This window comes from Molothrus aeneus, chromosome 3 (assembly GCF_037042795.1).
Source record: "Molothrus aeneus isolate 106 chromosome 3, BPBGC_Maene_1.0, whole genome shotgun sequence".
Classification (NCBI taxonomy): Eukaryota; Metazoa; Chordata; class Aves; order Passeriformes; family Icteridae; genus Molothrus; species Molothrus aeneus.
The window spans coordinates 90,409,985-90,430,385 of record NC_089648.1 but is presented as its reverse complement, the minus strand read 5'-3'; the positions used below and the strand labels follow the sequence as shown (position 1 = coordinate 90,430,385).

Sequence of the window (20,401 nt, the reverse complement as noted above, 5' to 3'; positions counted from 1 at the left end):
AGGGGTCCATTCCCAGGAAGGGGTTGGAAAGAAAAAAACCATCACATATCATATCTTTAAAAAAATTCCACTCTTTCCTTATGACACCTCCTTCCTAAATATATTGGAGATGAACAAAGCTAGCAATCTGACCTAATTCTAAATGTTGTGAAGTTTGCCATTACAAAATTAATTCATATTTCTCCCATATGGGAAATTATGATCCCACCCCCTCTCAGTTTTGGAAAAGGTTCTCTAATAGCTAAAACCAGATAAAAGTATTTGTTTTAAACCAAAGGCTTTCTCTGATTTTCATTTCCAATAATCTGTCTCAGTATTTCAGAGAGAGAGGAAAAAAAAGCACCAAGCTGATTTGTGGTTAGAAAAAAACAGATTGGAATCCAAGGGAAAAAGTGAATATTTTCTCCCTAAGGAAATATTGCTATTGTGTTTGTAAGAAGATATTTTGAAAATACAGATATGGAGAAATTATTATAATTTCAGAGGGAAGAAATTCACCACCTATCCAAAACCAAAGATGCTTTCTAAAATGTTAAAGTACAAAGAATTTTATTATTCCAATACAGATTTATACTATTTGGTCAGAATCCTGTTCACCTTTTTCTTAATTGCTTGTGTACAGAGAGGTAATGTAGAAAAAGTTACAAAGCCTTCTCCAGAGTAAAGGATGTGACTGTACTGTAGCAGGGATTGAGACTGTTTCCAGAAATTCTTAATTATGTCTATAGGTGATCCTTAATGGTCAATCTTTAGTGGTTTTCTGTGCCCAGTGTTTTGGCAGACTTTTTCTGAATGTTCTGCAATCATCAGTTAGGGGCAGGCTGACCCTGTGTAAATAGCTGTGAGCTAAGAGAGGGCAACTGCATTTGTCCAAGTTGGTACTTGCAGATGGGTATATGCAGCTTGTCATGTTTTCTTTATCCACTTTAGTGACTGTCAAAAATCAGGATCATATATTAGGGTATTTTTTAGATTTGAGATACTGAAAGGTCCTCATTGCATCACTAAGATACATAGGGATCCTTTCTCTGGATATCTTATATAGAGAAAGAAATCCTCAAGTCTTTCTATGAAAGATATTAAACATTTCCTTTGATCTTAAAGTAGCTTTCTCTTGAAAAATGTTAGTACTAGGAGAAACCATGTTTAAAATACCATGTAAGCATTATCTTCAGAAGATGATGGCAAATTAGATGCAGTGTTACATTTCTTTGCTTTTACTGGGTTGGCACAACTTGTCAGCTTTACTGTTGTAGAAAACACAACTTGTATACAGAGAAAGCCACTCTTTCAAGTAGCCTGGAAAAAGTCACGCTATTTATAAACTGAAAATCTCAAAGCATTGATAAAGAAGTTAGCACCATCCATTCTCATTATAGTTGCTAGGTGAAAGATCCTTAGGTGAAAGCTGGAAGAGGAAGAGTGATGAAAGATCAATGGGCTGTTATTCTACTTCCACACTACAGGAAAAGATGAGAAAAGATGACATGCTATGAAAAAAAAGTTACTGAAGGTAACTAGGGATATGATGACAAATGACAGAGACCAGAAATAAATGCATCCACTTTCACCCCTTGGAAGCTACACAGATATTAAGGATGGAGATCACCCAAAAGTCACAGGCATTGTTTGTGAAAATATCAAAGGCCCCATAAGCACAAATTAGATTGCAGAAAACGAATTAAAAGGCTGCACTTCTAAGGAAGGCTGATAGCTGCTACGACAGCTGAGACCAAAGCCAAAGGGATACCTTCCAACACTTCTGAATGTCAAGACACCTCCTTCCAAGGTGCAGGAGAGAGAATGAAGTGGTTTGAAAATGCAAATACACAAAAGGCCTCGTCAAGTAAGTTTACCCATAGTTGGTACACTTTTGCTGAAATACACCCACTTCTCTGAAACCACATTCTACTTGAGTCTCTTTCTGATTTGGATTAAGGACCTTCATCCTGCAAGGAAAGGGAATTCCCTGTGGGAATCAGGCCTCTAAACAACCAGGGAAACTTCCAGATGCTGTTTGGCCTGCTATAATGAAGTGCTGTAGCCATGGCTAAACTCAGACCCTTCAGGGTAGGCAGCACCATGCTTCTTACAAAAGGAAATGACATATTGTAATTAGTTTCTTTCCTATCTGGGAGGTTGTCCTCCATAGTCTGTTTCAGATGCAGTAGAAAAACTTAATCAGGCTTATACTAGGAACAAGGTTCATGTGGATAGTCAAATCCCTAACGCCAGAAAGACAAGGACTATTTGAATCCACTGCCATGCACTCAGTCACTGAAATATGATCTAGGTCCCAAGCATGACTCAATAAGGACTTCTGGAAAACTCCAGCTCCTAATAGTTGGCTTAAAGTGTCACTGAAAGCCATGAGAAATGAAGACAGGTTAACTTCCATTTTTGACATGTCACTGCTGAGACCTTCACATACCCAAGGAAACATCAGGGATAAGAGGTAGCTGGATACCCAGGGCTCTCTCTGGAAACCTCTCTCCAGCAGCTCATCTGACTTCAGACTGCTCTCAAGGATGGAAGCCACTGCCCTAGAGAAAGTTATTTTTCAGTGCTCTTTTCCTGACCAGATATAAGGCAACCTGAGTAGTAGCATACACCACTTCAGCTCTACTTGTCTGTCTTCTTGGGAGGGAGGGACAAGATGCCTGTTTAGATTGAGCACTGGGGAATCCCCCTTGTTGACATCTCCAACCCTAGATATCTTCCCTTTTCCAGCTCATTCCACAAATGATTCAGATGGGATAAAGAGAGCCAAGGGGATCATTTCCATCTAAAACTGAGTGAGACTGTGAGGAAAATTACATTAATATGTAACAGGGTTGTCAGCTTAAGAACTGAAAAACATTTTGACATTTATCAATCTAGTTGCATGGAGGAACAGTGGAGCTGTTGTCACTGAAGTGACAAAAAACCAAGAAAGTACAGACCAGGTTTGAGCTTTGACATTTGCTCAAAGAAGTCAGTAATTTATATGGAGAAAGCCATTCACATATTAAACTATTAAAAAAACCCCAAACCTGAAGAGCAAACATCTAAATAAAGTATGAGGTGTAAATGAGAGATGAAAGGTTAAGAGCAAATGCAGCTCGCCAAAAATTCATGCTGAGGAAACCCAAGGCAAAACGTGACCTATACATCTATAAATATTACAATAAAGTTGATAATTTTTTCCCCTCTGGAAATTAAGATTTATTTTTGTGGCTTGTGGGAAGAATACTGAAGAGAAGAGAAAAAGTTTGTTACCTTGAATGTCATCATTGAAAGTGCAATACTTGTTACGATACTTATTCAGGAGGCGGAATGCATTGGCATTAGCAAAATCCTCAAACTGAATGAGGCAGTTCATGCCATATCTAGAAAAACAAGAAATTATGCATTATGTTAAGAAAGTTTCAAAATTATACATTAAAACACTAGTAACATTTGTGGTCAGATTTCAAATGCAAGTATAATGTGAATCATACAACTCTCAACATATTTCTGTTGTATTTGTTATCTTTACATTCATACAGATTATTTAGAAGGCATAATCATACTATTAATAGTATTTACTCAGTTCTAAGCTATGAATAGAAGAACAGTGGAAAAGGCATTCACCCTCTGCAGACATCTCAACAGAAGTCTCCACAGAGCAATTACCTAGAGAACAAAAAAGGTCCCTCCCAGCACAAACCATGCTATAATTCTGTGGTTGTTTTTTTGGTTTTTTTTTAATCTGGAAACTCAAGACTCCTGGCACTAGATTTGTATGTCAATACCTAACAAGTCATCAATTGCACTGCTGTGCTAGTAAGATTAGTCCTAAAATGAAAGTTAGTAAGAAGTTAAGTTAAATTAATATTACCACTACAGATCATGGAATGGTTTGGACTGAGAGGGACCTTAACAATCATCTTGTTCCAATTCCCTGCCATGGGCAGGGACATCTTTCGCTAGACCAGGTTTCTCAGATCTTTATCCAACCTTGCCTTGAACACTTCCAAGGACAGGGCATCCACAGCTTCTCTTGGCAACCTGTTCCAGGGCCTCACCACCCTCAGAGTAAAGAATTTCTTCCCAGTATCTAACCTAATCCTACTTTCAGTCTGAGGCTGTTCCTCCCCATCCTGTCACTACATGTTCTTGTAAATATTGCCCAGTCCTTATATGCATTTTTAGTAGTACTGTCTCTGGATTCTTTGCATACCAGTCACATATGGCATTTTCAATTACTTTCTTACAACAAAAGCAAAAAAAAAAAACCCACAAAGCAATGAAAATATATCTACAAAAACTACATAAAGACTGGATTTAAGCTCACAGACATTTGCAAGAGGGCAAGATCTCTGCAGCAGTCTCAATCCTGATTGAGCTAGAGGAGGCTTTCCTTATTTGCTAACAGCACAAATGCATGAGAGACAGTCAAGATGTCAATTCATGCTTGATCCAGAAAAGCAATACATATATATAGTGAGCAGTTCAGTGTAAATACATTAACTGAGGTTTTTTTGAAAATACATGTGTTTGGCAACCACATTAAGCAAAGCTATCAGTACTTTAAAAGAACCCAAAAATTCCTGTGACTAAACTCATTTCCATGGAAAACACATATTTACAGCCATATTACAATTAGCCAAATCTATGGGGATTCCACTAGCAGGAATAGTAATCCTTACTAAAATAAATACGTCTTCAGGTTTGATGGAAAAACCTGGACTTCTTCAGCAGCATAATGACAGGCAACTATTTAAAAGAAAATTTGGCAAATCCAGTACTGTAAATCACAACTGAGTTCAAATCAAAAAATAGAGCTAACTTCTAATTAATTTAAATTTTTAACCTGCTTCAGTTTCTGCCATAAATTTCTGTGACTCCATAAAGGTCCAGAAGTTGACAGTTGCATAATAATATGAAACTAATGAGATTATCACTCTGGAATCCTGGAGCTTGGTTATATGTGTTTCTTGGATGTCATTAGGATAGTCTGTTTCTTTATTTTACCATACATAACATTCCATTTTCTCATCTGTATTTTATTTTTCTCTGTTTTCTTATCCATTACCCTTGTAGACAAAGACCAAAACCCCCTGTGAGTTATATCAAAAGAGCATCCCTGTAGAAAATAATCATCCTATACTGGACACACTATCCATATGAATTCTCTGAGCCAGATATTGTGGCTGTTTAATTAAAATGGAAAAAATGCAGGCAGTCTAACTCTGGGCCTCTGAGATTGTGGCATCATAGCAGAAAAATTTCTAAGCAGCATTCTTCTGCACTGCACGTGTAACACCTGGCAGCCGAACCCGACATCCAGGTAAAAACCTCAGACTGCAGTGCTGCACACAACCAGCAGTACTTCATAAGACTTGTGAATTTTGAGGTCCATATTCTCAAAAAAGAGACAAGAACATTATCCACTATTTCTCTGCTTGGAGTATTCTTGTCCTCAAAAGCACTAATAGATGAGACATACAGATGAGGTAGTACTCAATAGTTAATATCAGGCATTCCAGAAAATCCCTTAGCAACAATGAATTGGCTACAAAGGTGCCTCACAGTTCTGGAGGCGGTGACCATACCAAAAGAGCCATCAATTCCTCTATGACCTCCACATCTTCCTATCACAATCATTTAAAGCAGAAAGTTGAGCCAAAACCTAACCCAATATTTTCCCTCCTATACCACTCTGCAATAACCTTCCACCCTTCTCACACTCTGATGAACAGTTTTAGTTTCAGTGGCTTGTGCACTATAAAGAGTAACTGCTTGGATCAACCCTCGTGGAAGCAGAACATGTCCTCTCTGTTTGCACCTCATACCCTGCTGTCATTGCACATTTTGGGCTTGGATCTGCATCTCTGTACAGGTGGGTAGGGAACACAAATGACTGCAAGAAGAGAAGGGAACCAAGCACTTTGGTGCTTGTCCATGGGCAGCCATCAAACCCTGCTGTGCCTTTCAAACCACACAAATTCCAGCAACTGTGGGCTGCTACAGTTCTGTAAGTCATACTATCTTTCAAACATTACGAAAAGAGAAAACAAAGGCTGCAGCTATCCTAAAATTTGACCATCTCAACATCTTCCATCAATACTAGATATAGCACAGACTGACTTCACTGCTCACTGAGCTTACTCTGATGATACAGAGTGCCTGATCAGGCAGGTCCAGACACCAGTAACAGATATGCTACAAAAAAAGCATCACATTTAAAACCACCATTCAATGACTGTGGTTGACTACTAAAAGGGAGCATGTTAAAAGACAGCAACTTCAGGCACGTCAAGAAGATTAGGAGACAAAATTAGAAGAAATTGTCATGACAGAAAACTCTCTAAGAGGTAACTTTTATTTCAAAAATAGTGGACTACCTATTTAATATGATAGTGTGAAAGAATAGAATGTACTGCTTATTAAAGTAGCTAAACTTCATAATCATACACCTTACAACAATTTTATCTTCCTCTTTGAAATCTGAAGACACTCAGATCTCCAACATAAATGAAAAACATTTTATTTTGAATATGTCACCAGCAGCAGAGTTCCTGAAGCAAGCAGACATTTCATTCTGTTACAATGCTGCACAAATGGGGGTGGGAGTGTTGATCTACAGAAAGTCTCTGCAGAGGGATCTGGATAGGCTGGATCTACAAGCCAACAGAGCCATATGAGGTTCAACAAGACCAAGTGCCACATCCTACACTTAGGTCACAACAGGGCTACAGACTGGGGAAAAAGCAGCTGGAAAGCTCCTTCGCAGAAAAAAAACATGGGGATGCCAGTTGACAGTGGCTGAACGTGAGCCAGCGTGTGCTCAGGTGGCCAGGATGGCTGATGACATTCTGGCCTGTATCAGCAATATTGTGGCCAGCAGGACCAGGGCAGTGATTGTTTCCCTGTGCTTGGCACTGGTGGGGCTGCACCTCCAGTGCTGCGTCCAGTTCTGAGCCCCTCAAGTCAGGAAGGCATTGAGGTGCTGGAGCGAGTCCAGAGAATGGCAATGAAATTGGTGAAGAGACTGGAACACAACTCTTGTGAGGAGCAATTGAGGGAGCTGGGGTTCTTTAGCCTGGAAAAAGGAGAGTTATGGGTGACCTTATCACTCTCCACAACTAGCCACAAGAAAGTTGTAGCCAGGCTGGGGTCGGCCTCTTCTCCCAGGCAAATAATGACAAGATAAGAGGACAAACTCAAACTGCTCCACAGGAGGTTTAGGTTAGACATTAGGAGGATTTCTTCACAAAAAGGATGATTAGACATTGGAATTGGCTGCCCAGGGAGGTTGGTGGAATCACCATCCCTGGAGGTGTTTAAGGAGAGACTGGATGTGGCACTCAGTGCCATGGTCTGGTTGACATGGTTATTTTTGGTCATAGGTTGGACTTGATCTCAGAGGTCTTTTCCAACTTAACTAACTCTGTGATATGAGTCACATAAAACATATCATGCCCAATGGCTTGCTCAAACCAGAGCCAACAGTTCTCCTGCTACCACTGCTTTTGACTCAGGGTTTCACAGGGGATAACTGGGGAGAGAGAGGAACATGTAACCAACATGAATATTCATACTGAAAGGTGGTACAAATAAATGGAAGAAAGAACCTATCCAGTGGGCAACAACTGTCTTAACCAGAAGAAATCAAGATCTAGTTCTACACTGCCAAAACTTTTAAAAAAAAAGAAGAAAATCTTGTAGACATTCCTCCTCTTCCTCCTCAGTGTGCAACCATAAAAATGCACTAATATTTTCATGCTCTGGAAAACACTTCTCTGATAGCAATAGCTTGGCTTGAGTCCCACCTAGGGACTGATGGACTTCTGCAACCAAGTGTTTTGTAGCTGTGAATTCCTCTCTTCTGGCTGTTAAGGATGTGTCACTGCAGTAGCTGATTAAACAAATATAAATTGTCTCTAGAAAGTGATAATCCAGATCACTGTTTCCCCTTGTAAATCCTGTTTTGTCACCCACGCCTTTCTGTGTACTTGGATTTTAGATTCCTGCTCCAAGTCACACAGGCAGTCTGAATCAGGATCCAACTGGATAGAAGTTCAAAGCCATATCTCCTTTGTTTTGTTATGAAGAGAAAATGCAGACGAGAGGTGGCAAGCATGCAACATCATATTAGTCATCAAGTATGGGAGGCAAATGCTGAACAATGGATTAAAATGAACCATCTCACTGAATAGCATGTGGTTGCCAAAAAGCGTCTCCAATTCTTTTCCCAATTTACAACATATTTTTTGTGACAGTCTTAGCTAAGTTTCCCCCATTTATAAGTAAATTTGTTTTCAGTTGTCTATGACAACAATGTTAATGTTCCAAATAATTCTATGGAGTATATCTTTATGTAACAGGCTGGAGAAAAATGTCCACAGCTCTATAACCATCCCAAATATACAGTACAAGTTTTTTGGCAACTCAATGCTCTAAAGACCTCAACAGGGAAAACCCTCAAGAATCTGGCTTTTGGTGACAGTGGGAACTATAAAAGTTTGGGCATAATTTTGAATTCAAACCATACGATCAGTAAAATCCACGCTTACTTCTACAGCTAGGAAGGTTTTCTGGATGTATATTTGGATCATTTGTTCTTACTGCCAGCCATTGTTTTGGAAACCTTCCTAAAGGAACAAGTGGTTGCTTTTTAGGTTTTTAGAGCTTCCAAACTCCTATTTGACTACTTTTTTTTTTTAATTCGTTCATACATGCCTGGAACTGAAAAAGCCTTAGAAACCATCAGAACTGGTTGCTGCCCCCATTCCTAAGGAGGAGCAAACCAAAATGATAGCAACACTGGCGCTGTGTTCCTTGCCTTGTGCGTCATGCAGCTGCCCTGCCAGCCGTAACCATTTATAGTCCACCAGGACAATGTGGAAATTATCTCCTTCCTCCCCGCTCCACATGCTGTAAGCTTGCTCATTACCATATATCCCACTGCTCAAAACAGATTTAAAGGATAAAGAACACTGCTACAAATTCCTCTTTGTGCCAGGGTTTGCCTGGATGCCTCCCTCCAAACAACTCTTTGGACCAGGGTGCCTTCTCCTCCTCCTCTCCTCCAAGCTATCTTTAGCTTCATTTCACAAGGCAATGAAACTGCTGCAGTGAGGTCATACATCCATCCCAGCTCCTCTTCGCTACAACTGCAACCCGCTGCTTAAATTCAATGCAACTGAACGAGGGGGTTAGAGTTTTGCACAATAAATGCTACGTGTATATTCTGTGGAAAAGGTGGCCTAGATGAGATACCCTCCAGCAAACACCCCAACCCCTCTGCAGAAGATGGTACTACTCATGCTGTCTCTCCAACAGCCTGATGTCCTACAGCTGCACAGGACAAAAATCTGTCCAAGGTGCACTGAGCTCCAGCCAGTTCTACAATGCAAATACCTTCCCAGAAGAGGTATCATTAAATTACAAATAACTTTCTCTGTCCCAAATTGGACCAGCAAGTCAGACAGGACATTCTTCACAGGAAGAGATTTTCTAAAGAACTTAATAGAAACTGTCAGCATCTCCACTTTCCACATGAAGGACTTTGCTTAAAATTCCTTTTTTATTCCCCTGTAGGCAACCACTGGTTTTATTTTAGCTACAGAAAGCACATACTTTCATAGGACTGTTTTTCATAGCCATTTTCCATTTCCAAAGCAATCCTTTCCTGAATGAGCTCAGTCCATATCCAAAGTAGGCATGGAGATGTGGGAGATGGCAGCATTTAGCACCCACCCTAGTACCAGCAGCAGACCCTTTCTTCATTCACATTTCCTTAAGGAAATAAAATTCTACTGAAGGTTTCCATATTAGTGTTCCCTGGCACAACCACAGTGCTCTGGCACTGTACCAGTGCTTCTAACACTCCTCTGCTTGCTCCTTCCCTGTCCTGAACATATGTGGTACTCATTTCCATGGCCTTTCTATCCCAGGAGTACTGAGGAGAATGGGCTGGAGATGACTCATAATTTTCTCCCTTTTTTCCCCCCAGCCACCAGCATCCAGGTGTGGACTTCACAGCTCTGGGAATAGAAAGGCTTAGGAACAGGGCAGCGCTCATTTAGGAAGGTCTTGAGAGTGGTGATCCTAGACATTGTTGTTCATAAGCAGAGGAGCAAAACCAGATTCTCTGCCCACAGTCATGCCCTGTGTACATAAAGGGCTTCTCTTAAGACAAAAGGTAATTAAATCATAAGCTAACAGAAACACTTGCTACAAGAAAAGGACAGTTGCTGTTTTTAATCTGTCATCAGCCATTTGTGTGGTTGCATCACACTGTAGCAGGGACTGCTTGGTCTTTAAATTGAAGCCTTTCAAAGTCCATTCTACTGAGACAATAAGTTGACAACAGTTCTAAACAGACCCACTCTAAGTTTTTGTGCATTTTCAAATTGCTGTTGAAGGATGCATTATGGATGCTCACTAGTGAACCTGAACTAGATTTCTTCTAGTTCAATACCTGATGGAATTAACTCCCAAATGTCTTAGGATTGTAATATATAAAGGCTGCAAAAGAAGTAAGTTACCACATTGTAAAATTTTATTTATTCTTGTTGCAAAACAATTTGGTTTTATTTTTTGATACTTTTTCTAAAGTATGCCACACAACAATGTTGTCAGGAACTGGGCTTGATCATAACTTAGACATTTCCAGTTCACATGTAGAGATTTTTGTAACAGAATTAGGGAGGATGTTGTGAATGAAGTATGAATGGAAATATGTGCACTACTGGAAGCAGCAGCAAAACAGAGCTGACAACAGCGACACACAAAGATAACAAAGAACAAAGCCAACTGAAGAAAAATATAAAATGTTTCATTTACATCAAGATGAGCAGGCCTGAGCTCTGGTAAGGCCAGAGCAAAGACACCTCTGGGACCAGGACCTTGCACCTTGAAAACAGCAACAATCCCTACTACAGCACATCACCTGTGGCACTCTTTATCCTACAGGCACAGCAGGAAGTCATTACAATCTGAAGAAATTCAACATGAGGACATACAGACACAAAAAATTTATGGAAGCTGAAGTAAGAAATACCCTGAGGCAAAATAAGCATGCCAGCACAGCTGCTGGATCTTAAAGGCATAGAAGACCTGTATAAAATCAAATCTATCACCACTTATCACCAGAAGCCCAGAGAAAGCATTGAGGATGTGATAACCAGGGTGCTTTTGCCTTCATTGTCACACATGAGCACGCCTGGTCAGACCACATAAACACAAACCTGCCGATGCTTTGAATATGTAGGTATGAGACTGATTAATAAAATCAACTTTTTTGAACACTGCTAACATAAATCCACCATTTTCTCTTCCATAAGAACTTTCACTGAGCGCTGTCAAATCAATTTCCTATGGTGGATTGTGTCAGGTTGCCTCCTCTCTGCTGTGAAACAGTCCTCTCAGCAGGAAGGTGGATGGATGACACAGTACTGAGATACAGCATAATGCACATTATACAAATAAATTATACTTTTGAAAGTTCACAAAGTCAGACATCAGCCAATCTCTTAGACGCAGTTTTTGACATCCCCGAACATCAGCCCCAGAAGACCAGATCACTGCCATGAAAAAATACACCACACAAACTTCCACCAATGCAGAGGAATGAGGGCTTGCCTAACACTCAGGTTAAATTGGAAGAGGCAGAAAACTATATTGTAAATTTTGGTAGTTTTCCTCCTTAGGGGAAAAAAATGGTTCCATGTGAATTTGAAGTAAACAGCAAATTGAATTACTGTGATGGTTTCTCATGAATTTGTAGTGGTCCACTTTTTACCTGATCCTGACCCCACCTAAGCCAAAAGTAAAGCTCCAGGAGCCTGAAAAGGTAATTCCACTTCTCTCCTAGCTATTCTACTGCTTTTTCCAGTGTTACCACTTAGCTGATTTAACTGTCACTTAGACCAAAGAACAATCTCAAATTACCTTCAGTTTTACATTCACTTAAAAGAGATGAGTGCAGATTTGAAACAGATGACCTGAGATTTTGGGTTTTTTCAACCTCTTCAATTCTTCTTTAGAGACTTGGCACTGTAACATTTTGGCTGAGGGAAGGAATGGTACTGAACAGATGGATTGGTCAAGTGTCTGAGCAGACTAAATCAGAAAAACAGAGAATCAAGAAAGAAATCCATCTCAGCTGGAAACAGTAAGCAGTTTTATTCCTCATGAATCTTTGGCTGTAGCTAAAGGTGTGCATCACTTCTTGCCCTCCAAAAGATAGAGTGGTCTTTGTAAAACGCTTCAAGCTTACTTTTAAAATTTTAATTAAATGGCTTTATGCTAAACCAAAAAAGAACTGTTGTTATCAAAAAAGAGCATGTAAAATGCATTATACTGTCTGATAAATCCTCCTATACAACTTAAAATAATTTGAACCTAGTTTCAAATTGGTGTTTCCTGGTTACTTCATGACTACAATCTTTAAAAGTTACTGATTATTACTGTCTGATTAAGATTGTCAGCAATTTTACTTTGCCAAGAAAAATATCGTAAGTTCTGAGGTTTGCCCTGGTGTTGGTATGCATCTGCACACCCTACAAATTAGATTTTTACTGTTCTTAATTTTGCAAAAGTCACCAAAAAGAGGTAAGTATAGCAGCACTTGAACGGTGGTCAACAATTGCACAGTGCCGTCACAGGGAATTCTTCTACAGATCTTTCAGTATGAAAGATATTGTGTTACGTATATTACTATTCATAATTACTGTGATTAGTGGAATCATCTATTCCAAGAAGCCTGGATTCCTAAATCCAGGCAAGACATGGTTCTCTGGACACATTCTCAGATTTCTGTATGAAAAGGAGAGGTGCTCTTGGAAAAGGTAAAGGTTTCAATTTGGCTGGACAAATGAGAGTTGCATTGATTGTGTGTGGCATTTTGCTTATATGAGATGAATTTTCTTGAGAATGAACCTTTGTATATTCACTGCCCAGACAGCAACTTTTCCCACTTTCCAAAGTGGAGTAGGGTTTTGGATTATAGAAAAAAAAAAATAAAAGAGATCTTTGGCTGATAATCTTCCACCAGAAAGTTTCCTAATAATTTTCGATTGAATTTATTTAACTGAATCTAATAGTATCAAAAGATACTACTTTAACAAAGCTTACTTATTAAGGTATTTACTTAAACATATGAGAATTCCAGCTTGGGTCAAGAGGACTACACCTTTGCTTTAACTTAAGTGCCTGTTTTGATGCCTCAGTGAATCAGGCCTGAGTGATTTATGGCAAATGCAATGCCTTTTTTGGAAAAGGTTTTGTATCTTTTGCCAGAATCTAAAGATTGCTAAGTAGTCTTAGGAGGTTGAACCAAGATGATTGCAGTTCCTTACATATTTGACTATATTTGTATGAGATTATAGGTATTTTTCCCAAAATAAAAGAGGCAGCTGGATAGCCAAATTAGTAGAAAGCCTGGGGCAGCACATCTGCTCTTCCCCTCTGCTACTTAAGGTATAATGAACAGATGGAAATCTCAATTCCATCACTGACAGCCTTCATCTTGACTGTTAAAAGGCAAAGAAGTAATGAGCTTTCAGAAATGTCAAAAGGAGGTTGTATTCAACAGGAATACTTAAAGCATTTCTGATAGATGAAATACACTCCAAATATTTGTACTGTTTGATCATTTATGAAACACACCTCTTCCTTTCCAAGTTCTTGATGGTGTTTTTAAGGCATTAAAATGTCTTATGTACCTGCAACACAAATTGCACTTGAGAGAAAAGCAGCATATTCGAAGCTAGACTGAAGAAATGGAGAATGTAGAACCTTAAGAAAAAGGGAGCTTACTATTTTCAAAGCATTATTTAGACAGCATATTGTTTGATTTGAGGAACTGTGACTGTTACAGTGGAATATTACAGAATCACAGAATGGCTGAGGCTGGCAGGCACCTCTGGAGATCATCTCACCACCCACCCACTCAAGCAGGGTCAGCAAAAGCGGGCTGGGCAGACCACGTCCAGACAGCTTTTGGACTATCTGCAGGGACAGAGACTCCTAAACTTCTTTGGGAAACCTGTGCCAAGGCTCAGTCACCCTGACAGTAAATTGGTTTTTTCAATGCTGAAATTTCTCTTACATTTGTGTCTTATTTTCTCCTGTCCTGTCATTAGGCACCACTTATAAACAGCTTAGCTCAGTCTACTTTAAATTCTGCCTTCCAATATTTGTACACTCTTATGAGCTGCTGCTTCACTGGAATAGAGAGCCCCAGCTCCCAGTCTCTCCTCACAAATGTAAATTCAAAAGTGAAGGATGCTACTCTGGATTAAAAAAAAAAAATTAAAAAGCCATAGCTAATGGACATATGCTACTGCTGAGCAACTATCACAGTCAAAAAAGTTAACATAAATAAAGTCTGAACAGATAAGGGATTATCAAGTATGGATAGAGCAATCTCACCTTTATATTTTTTTACAGTATAAATAGCACTTTAATGACCATTTCTGATATCTGTAGTTAAATATTTAAATATCAAATGAAATTTATTCTAACCAAATGCCTCATTTTATGTAGAAGGCCAAACCCATTCACAAAAATGTTTTCTGTCTTTATAAACTTGCAATACACTGACCATGACTAAAAAAATGCTTAAATAACATGGAACTCCAAACATTTAATTGACATGCTCAGCACTCTGTGGGCTGACTGAAAGGGCTTACAAAAGGTAGGTGTTAAATGGCTATCTGAAAGAAACAAAGAAAAGTTGCATTGCAGATGTAGCGGGGGAAGGTATTCCACATTAACGGAGAAAAAACCCCAAATCCTCCTAAGCAAAACATGAAAAAATAAAAGGTAGCAGAGCTGCATAACTAAACCAGAGATGAAGTAGAGGCAGCAATAAAGCTGTGTAGAACCACAAAAGAACAAAAACTATTTTTGGTATAGGAAAGCCAATAAAGATACTTTCTCCAGAGGAAGTGTGAACACAGCGCATCAGAGGAAGGAGAGTTTGGCAGCAACATTTGGACCACCTGGAAGGAAATCCAGCTTGTATCACAAAGGCCAGAAAGTACTGTAATCCACAAGGGAGAGTATCCAAGACTATAAATGTTTTGGAATCTATTCCAATAAAGCATAAACACAGAGAAGAACTATGCCCAGGGTCCTACACATCCTAGCAAGATGGAGAGCACTGTTACTTCCTTGGAGCAGACGGGTGGGTTCTGTTTGAGTAGCATTTTTGGTGCCATTTAATTTTCCACCTCAGTACTACTCAGCAGAAATCAAATATCAGTAAAAATAGGCCACATTTCCAGTGCACATCACATGTAAGATACCCCAAACCAGATAACATTATAAAAATCAATGTAAGCATGTATTCAGCCGAACTCTTTAGGTCCTGGGAATGGTAACCTGCCATTCCTCAGACAGCATTCTTCCTTCTTTCTGCCCTTCCCTAAGCAGATTTGATACAAAGTAGTGAAAACATGGATTGTAGCTTCCATACCTTGCATGATTGTAGGAGTACCAGATACTCTCTAAAGATAAAAGCACCAGGCACTTTTGGGCCACAAGTTTACTATCCTGTATTAAAAAGATTTTCCAATCAGCTCTGCAAGTGAAACTGCAATCCAAGTTAATAAATACAAATTTAATCTGCAGCAGTTGGCATCAGCAAGCTACAGGAAATCATTTTCTTTCAGAAGAAAACAAAATTTAATAGAAGTTCAGAAGGGCTTCACAGGCTTTACACAGTTGCCTTTAAGCACACTTCTCCTAGACTCATGATGGTTGGCCTAAAACTGGAGCTCCTCCCACTCAGTTATAGCACATTTTGCATCTCTCTTAGCACACATGGTTTTCTGACCAGTCACATCATTATTACAAAAGCAAGTTGTGACTGCTTGGTTGCTCTCTGATTTCACATGTGATGATTGATTTAAGTTATTCTGGACCAGAAAAGGAGTGGTTCACACACTTTTTTAGATCAATGACCACATAAAATCAGTTCAGAACTAATCAGAAAATTTTAAACAAAAATTTGTCCTTAAGAAATTTGGTATTATGTAAAGGTAAGAAAGAAAACAAAACTGAGAACACTTTCTTAAGTACTCAAGTAATTACTGTTTTGAAAATATTAACCAGAATTTAAGGGAAAATCACATTTTATTAATACAAGCTAAACACATTTTTCTACTTTACTGATATGATTTACTTAAGTCACAATGTTCAAAGGTCCACACAAAGAGTAAAGCTTCAAAGATTAACCAAAACTCCTCGAATGGCTCCTCAACACTCCGAAAGTTGCCAGCACTATTAATATTTAAACGAAGTCAAGGCTTCATGTATTAACTTCAAAATCACTCTTAATTAGATTTTTACTGGGGAAAAATTGGAGGAATGTTTATGAACTTTGCCACAGAACTGGAATGCTCAAGCTCAATAAAATGGTATATTTATAAGGGTAATGTTTTTTCCAGAAGTCATCATCAAGAAATAACAGCCACTCTTGCTTTCATAGCAGAAAAACAGAAGCATTCTGGAATCCCGAGAGAAAGGGAAAGTATGAACATTGTATTTTATATTGAAAAACTGGCAACACTTCCAGCTCACCTACACTGGGCATATTATTACTGCCTGTGCTAGTGGCTACAGTTACTCTTTATCATTGGGAATTTAGCTTTCTTAAAAACTGCCTTTGAAGTAAGTTCAAACTTTTCAGTCCAAACTATCTCACTGGTAAATTTATATTCAAATATTTATTAAGAATGACTGGAAAAAAGGTTAATTGGAGACTAAATTAAGCTCCCAGAAGCGATCTAATTCTATTTTAACATTTTAAACAGGTGGTTAGAAGCTCTAAATGGCTCCTCCTCATAATCTCCTCAAATATTCGAGATCCTGGGGATTATAGCAGTGATCTCAAAAGAGAACTGTATAAAATTATAGCTCTTATAATCAAGGACTAAATAAGAAAAGGAAGTGGCTGCATGCTCCTCAGAACTGTTTATAATCCTCTGCTAAGCCAAATATTACCTATCCTTTTCACACTATTATTTACACTTTCCCCAGGGATCATCAGACAAGTACCAAATGGTCTCCCTATGACTGTCACAGAGTGAAGGAAGAAATTCATGTTTAAGATAGTATTTTGCACTATAGGGGCAGCACACTGAGATGCACTTTTACTCTGATTTTATTTCAGGATGTTTAGACCATAACACTACATCTAAAGCAGAATCCTTGGATAAGGCTATGGAATATTGACTTTGCAGAATATAGGTGCATTTCAAATTAGCTGGCTTAGATACTACCTACAGTGGACTGCAAAAGTAGGATGTTCTAAATAGTTCAAAAGAATATTTTTCATGGTTTTTCTAAATTCTATTACCAATCATGTTATTTGCTTTTTGTATGTAACTCACTTATACCTTCTATTTTTCAATATTAATTCAACAAAAAAATCTTTGTATATATTTTAGTGGGCTTGTTCAGCTGCTTTTTTGGAGATGAACTGTTGGAATTCTTATTGGATTCAAGCACCATTGAAGATACACTGAACATACAAGACCCAAGTCACACCTTTTTAGAAGGATTGGAGGGAAGGGAAGTTTTATACTCATTCCAGATTCTCTTTTTGGTGTATGACATAAAAACTTTCTGTAAATTGTAATTACTGGTAAATTCTATGACTTCTATGATCCAAAGTCATTAATACATATATGTACTCCAATGACTTCAGAGAATTGATAGGTATGTTCAAGTTATCTTGAAAAATATACCAAAAAACCCCAAATAATATACCTTGGTTACTTCAGTAAGTCTCTTGCTCATGATGTATTGACGAGATATCCATCTGCCTTTTAAGATTAGTTAATATTCCTTTTCATTAGCCAATAATGCGACTTTCAGTCTTTATTGTCCAGTGAATACTGAAATGTTCACATCCATAGTTAGAATTATTTGGTCTACCTGAGTACTCACTACTTGAGTGTATTATATGGACAATAGTGTAGCACCTACTGAGAGGAGTTTAAGAGGGCCAGTTAATGCAACTTTACTGTTTTCTTATTCACAAAACTATAGAGTTGGATTCTCCAGCTTCCTAAGACTACCCTGCATCCCAAAAACCCAGAACTTTAAATCACAGAAGAAATGAAAGGCCTTTGCTTGCAGAGATGAATCATCCTGTCACTTAATGCCAGCCAGAAACTTCTGAGTAAGGAAAGGGTAGTTAATAGGTTTTGCAGAAAAAAAATACATGCATGTGGGAAAAGAAGTGCAAAGTATTCTTCTCCTGTGCAATGTCTACACTATGCAATGAAGTGCATAACAAAGAAAATCAGGTTTTTTTTTTAATTTCTGTAATGTTTTTTTGAGAATAAACAAGCTCAGCTTGAGCTTCCTTCGCATGGCAATTATTATTACATATCATAAGCAGAGCTTTATGATATGTAATAGTATGCTGTGTACTTCCTATGACAGTGAGTTTTCTGAAAGAGGCCTGATAATGTATTTATAGTAATAGACTACATAGTCTAAAAAGTGTAAAAGGTTAATTATGCTTATTCTATGTTAATAATATTACCTATTTCTTTCAACCACCTCTCTGAAAGCTATTTTCTCTGTCACCTAATACACATGACCTTTTTAAAGGCTAAGTTCAGATGATGCCAAGCACAGAAACCCACAAAATCCCTGTGTGACCCAACACTCTCAAAATACTTATTTTTTTTTTCAGAAATGTGGGGAGGAAGCAGAAGGAAGGTATTACAATCATTTTTCCTCCAGTCATTCCAGCATCTATATGCATGATCATCTTTCTGGGAAGAAATGCTTGCATGGGGAGAAGTTATATGAAGAAATATGAGTTAATAGATTCCAACTTGTACAGTATCAGTCGAATATCTAAATGTGCATGTTCACAATCACTGTGGCATCTGAGGTGGCTCCAAAAATCCATTCCTCCCTTGCTAGTTGAAATTCAGTGGGTGTATAAATTCCATAACATACTGAATATAATCAGAATTATGTTGTCAAATTATGTTCCTCTAATGTAAACTGTCATGTACTACCAAAGAATCTCATCTGGGTCCCCTTAATGAAAAGGCTCCTGCTGATAACTTTCTTGTTACTCAAGATAGCTTAGAGCATGGCATCTATTTCCCCTTGGCCCTTAGTCTCTGAATTCCACCTTTGTGGACAAAGACAGACTTAGATTTTTGGTTTGAATCATGTTTTTATTTGCTGGTAGGTTTAAGGAGCTAAAAATATAAATAAGGTCAGAATGATTATATCATAAGATTTGGTCGTACTGGCAGGATCATCTGTGTATTAAAATTGAAAAAAAAAAAAAAAAAACAAAACCAGAAAGTAAATAGCAAATGTCTCTACTCACTGCCAATAGACAAAAACCAAAACTGTTTCCTAACCCTGTATCATATTGAACCATGTGCACAAGCAATGCAAAAGGTAATGAAAAAAACATTGCTTCCACTTCAAGAAGCTATGGAAGACAGGCTGACAAAAAGAGTGGCACAAAGAAGAATAGGTGCTACACTTTAAAACCGCTTATTTACTTAATTGTACGTTCCACTGCAATGTTCCATTTAACAGATTAAAAGGATAAGCTACTATAGGAGCAAACACCAGGAAATATCTGAATGTTCATCTATCCTACAATTATCTTGTATTTTCAAAATTAATTTTTGTGAGCTGTAATAATCAGCAAAAAATTAAAATGTATCTTATTTATATTAATGAAAGTGATGAATTGTAAAATGTATTTTTCACAAGCTTTAGGAGAGCTGCCATCTGACCCAAATTACTTAATGAAAGTACAACCAACTGATCATGGAAAGTGCTGTCACTAGGGTATTGCACCACTACTGAACATTCTCCTTCAGGATTCTGAAGAAACTCCTCCAGGATTCAGGAAAATATTTTCTTACACAGAAAGCCAGCCAATTTCTTTTTGTTTTCATTTATCTCAGGGCTCTGCCAGGCAGCGATAAACTAAATTGAGCCAAGAATTAGGATCAGATGGTGAACTGAGATTAGTTCTGCAAACTTCTCTCTATCTGACAAACATAGCAAGAAAAGGTCTCTCCTCATTCTACATCTCTCCCCTATATGATTTAGGAAGCTAGATCATCTGGACCAAGACATTAGCTACTGTAGTCAGGGGATACTTTGTTGTTGTTGAATTTATTCAGGTTTCTCATTCAAATGCTCACAGGACATTGACACGGATGGATTTTTGGTCAGGAAACACATGTCCATTTCACTGCTTCCCTCCCCCACTTCCCTTAAAAAAAGCCAGGAAAGATGTACAATAACTGTAGCTGTCTGCAAAGTCTCTTCCCTAGAGATGGGAATAATGAGGTCTTGGAAATGTTTAAAGTCTACTAAATAAGAAAAGCATCTAGTAATGATCTGGTAAAACAGTTTTAAA

At 38.3% G+C, this 20,401-nt stretch overlaps 1 protein-coding gene across 2 annotated transcripts in view; it reads right to left on the bottom strand.

The window, feature by feature from the left end:
- ME1 (malic enzyme 1) overlaps nt 1–20,401 on the bottom strand; it is a 154,241-nt gene that overhangs the window by 33,316 nt on the left and 100,524 nt on the right. For both annotated transcript variants that reach the window (XM_066547375.1, XM_066547376.1), the window contains exon 7: nt 3,259–3,368. In XM_066547375.1, the coding sequence (XP_066403472.1) occupies nt 3,259–3,368 (110 nt within the window). The remainder of the gene's footprint in view (nt 1–3,258; nt 3,369–20,401) is intronic.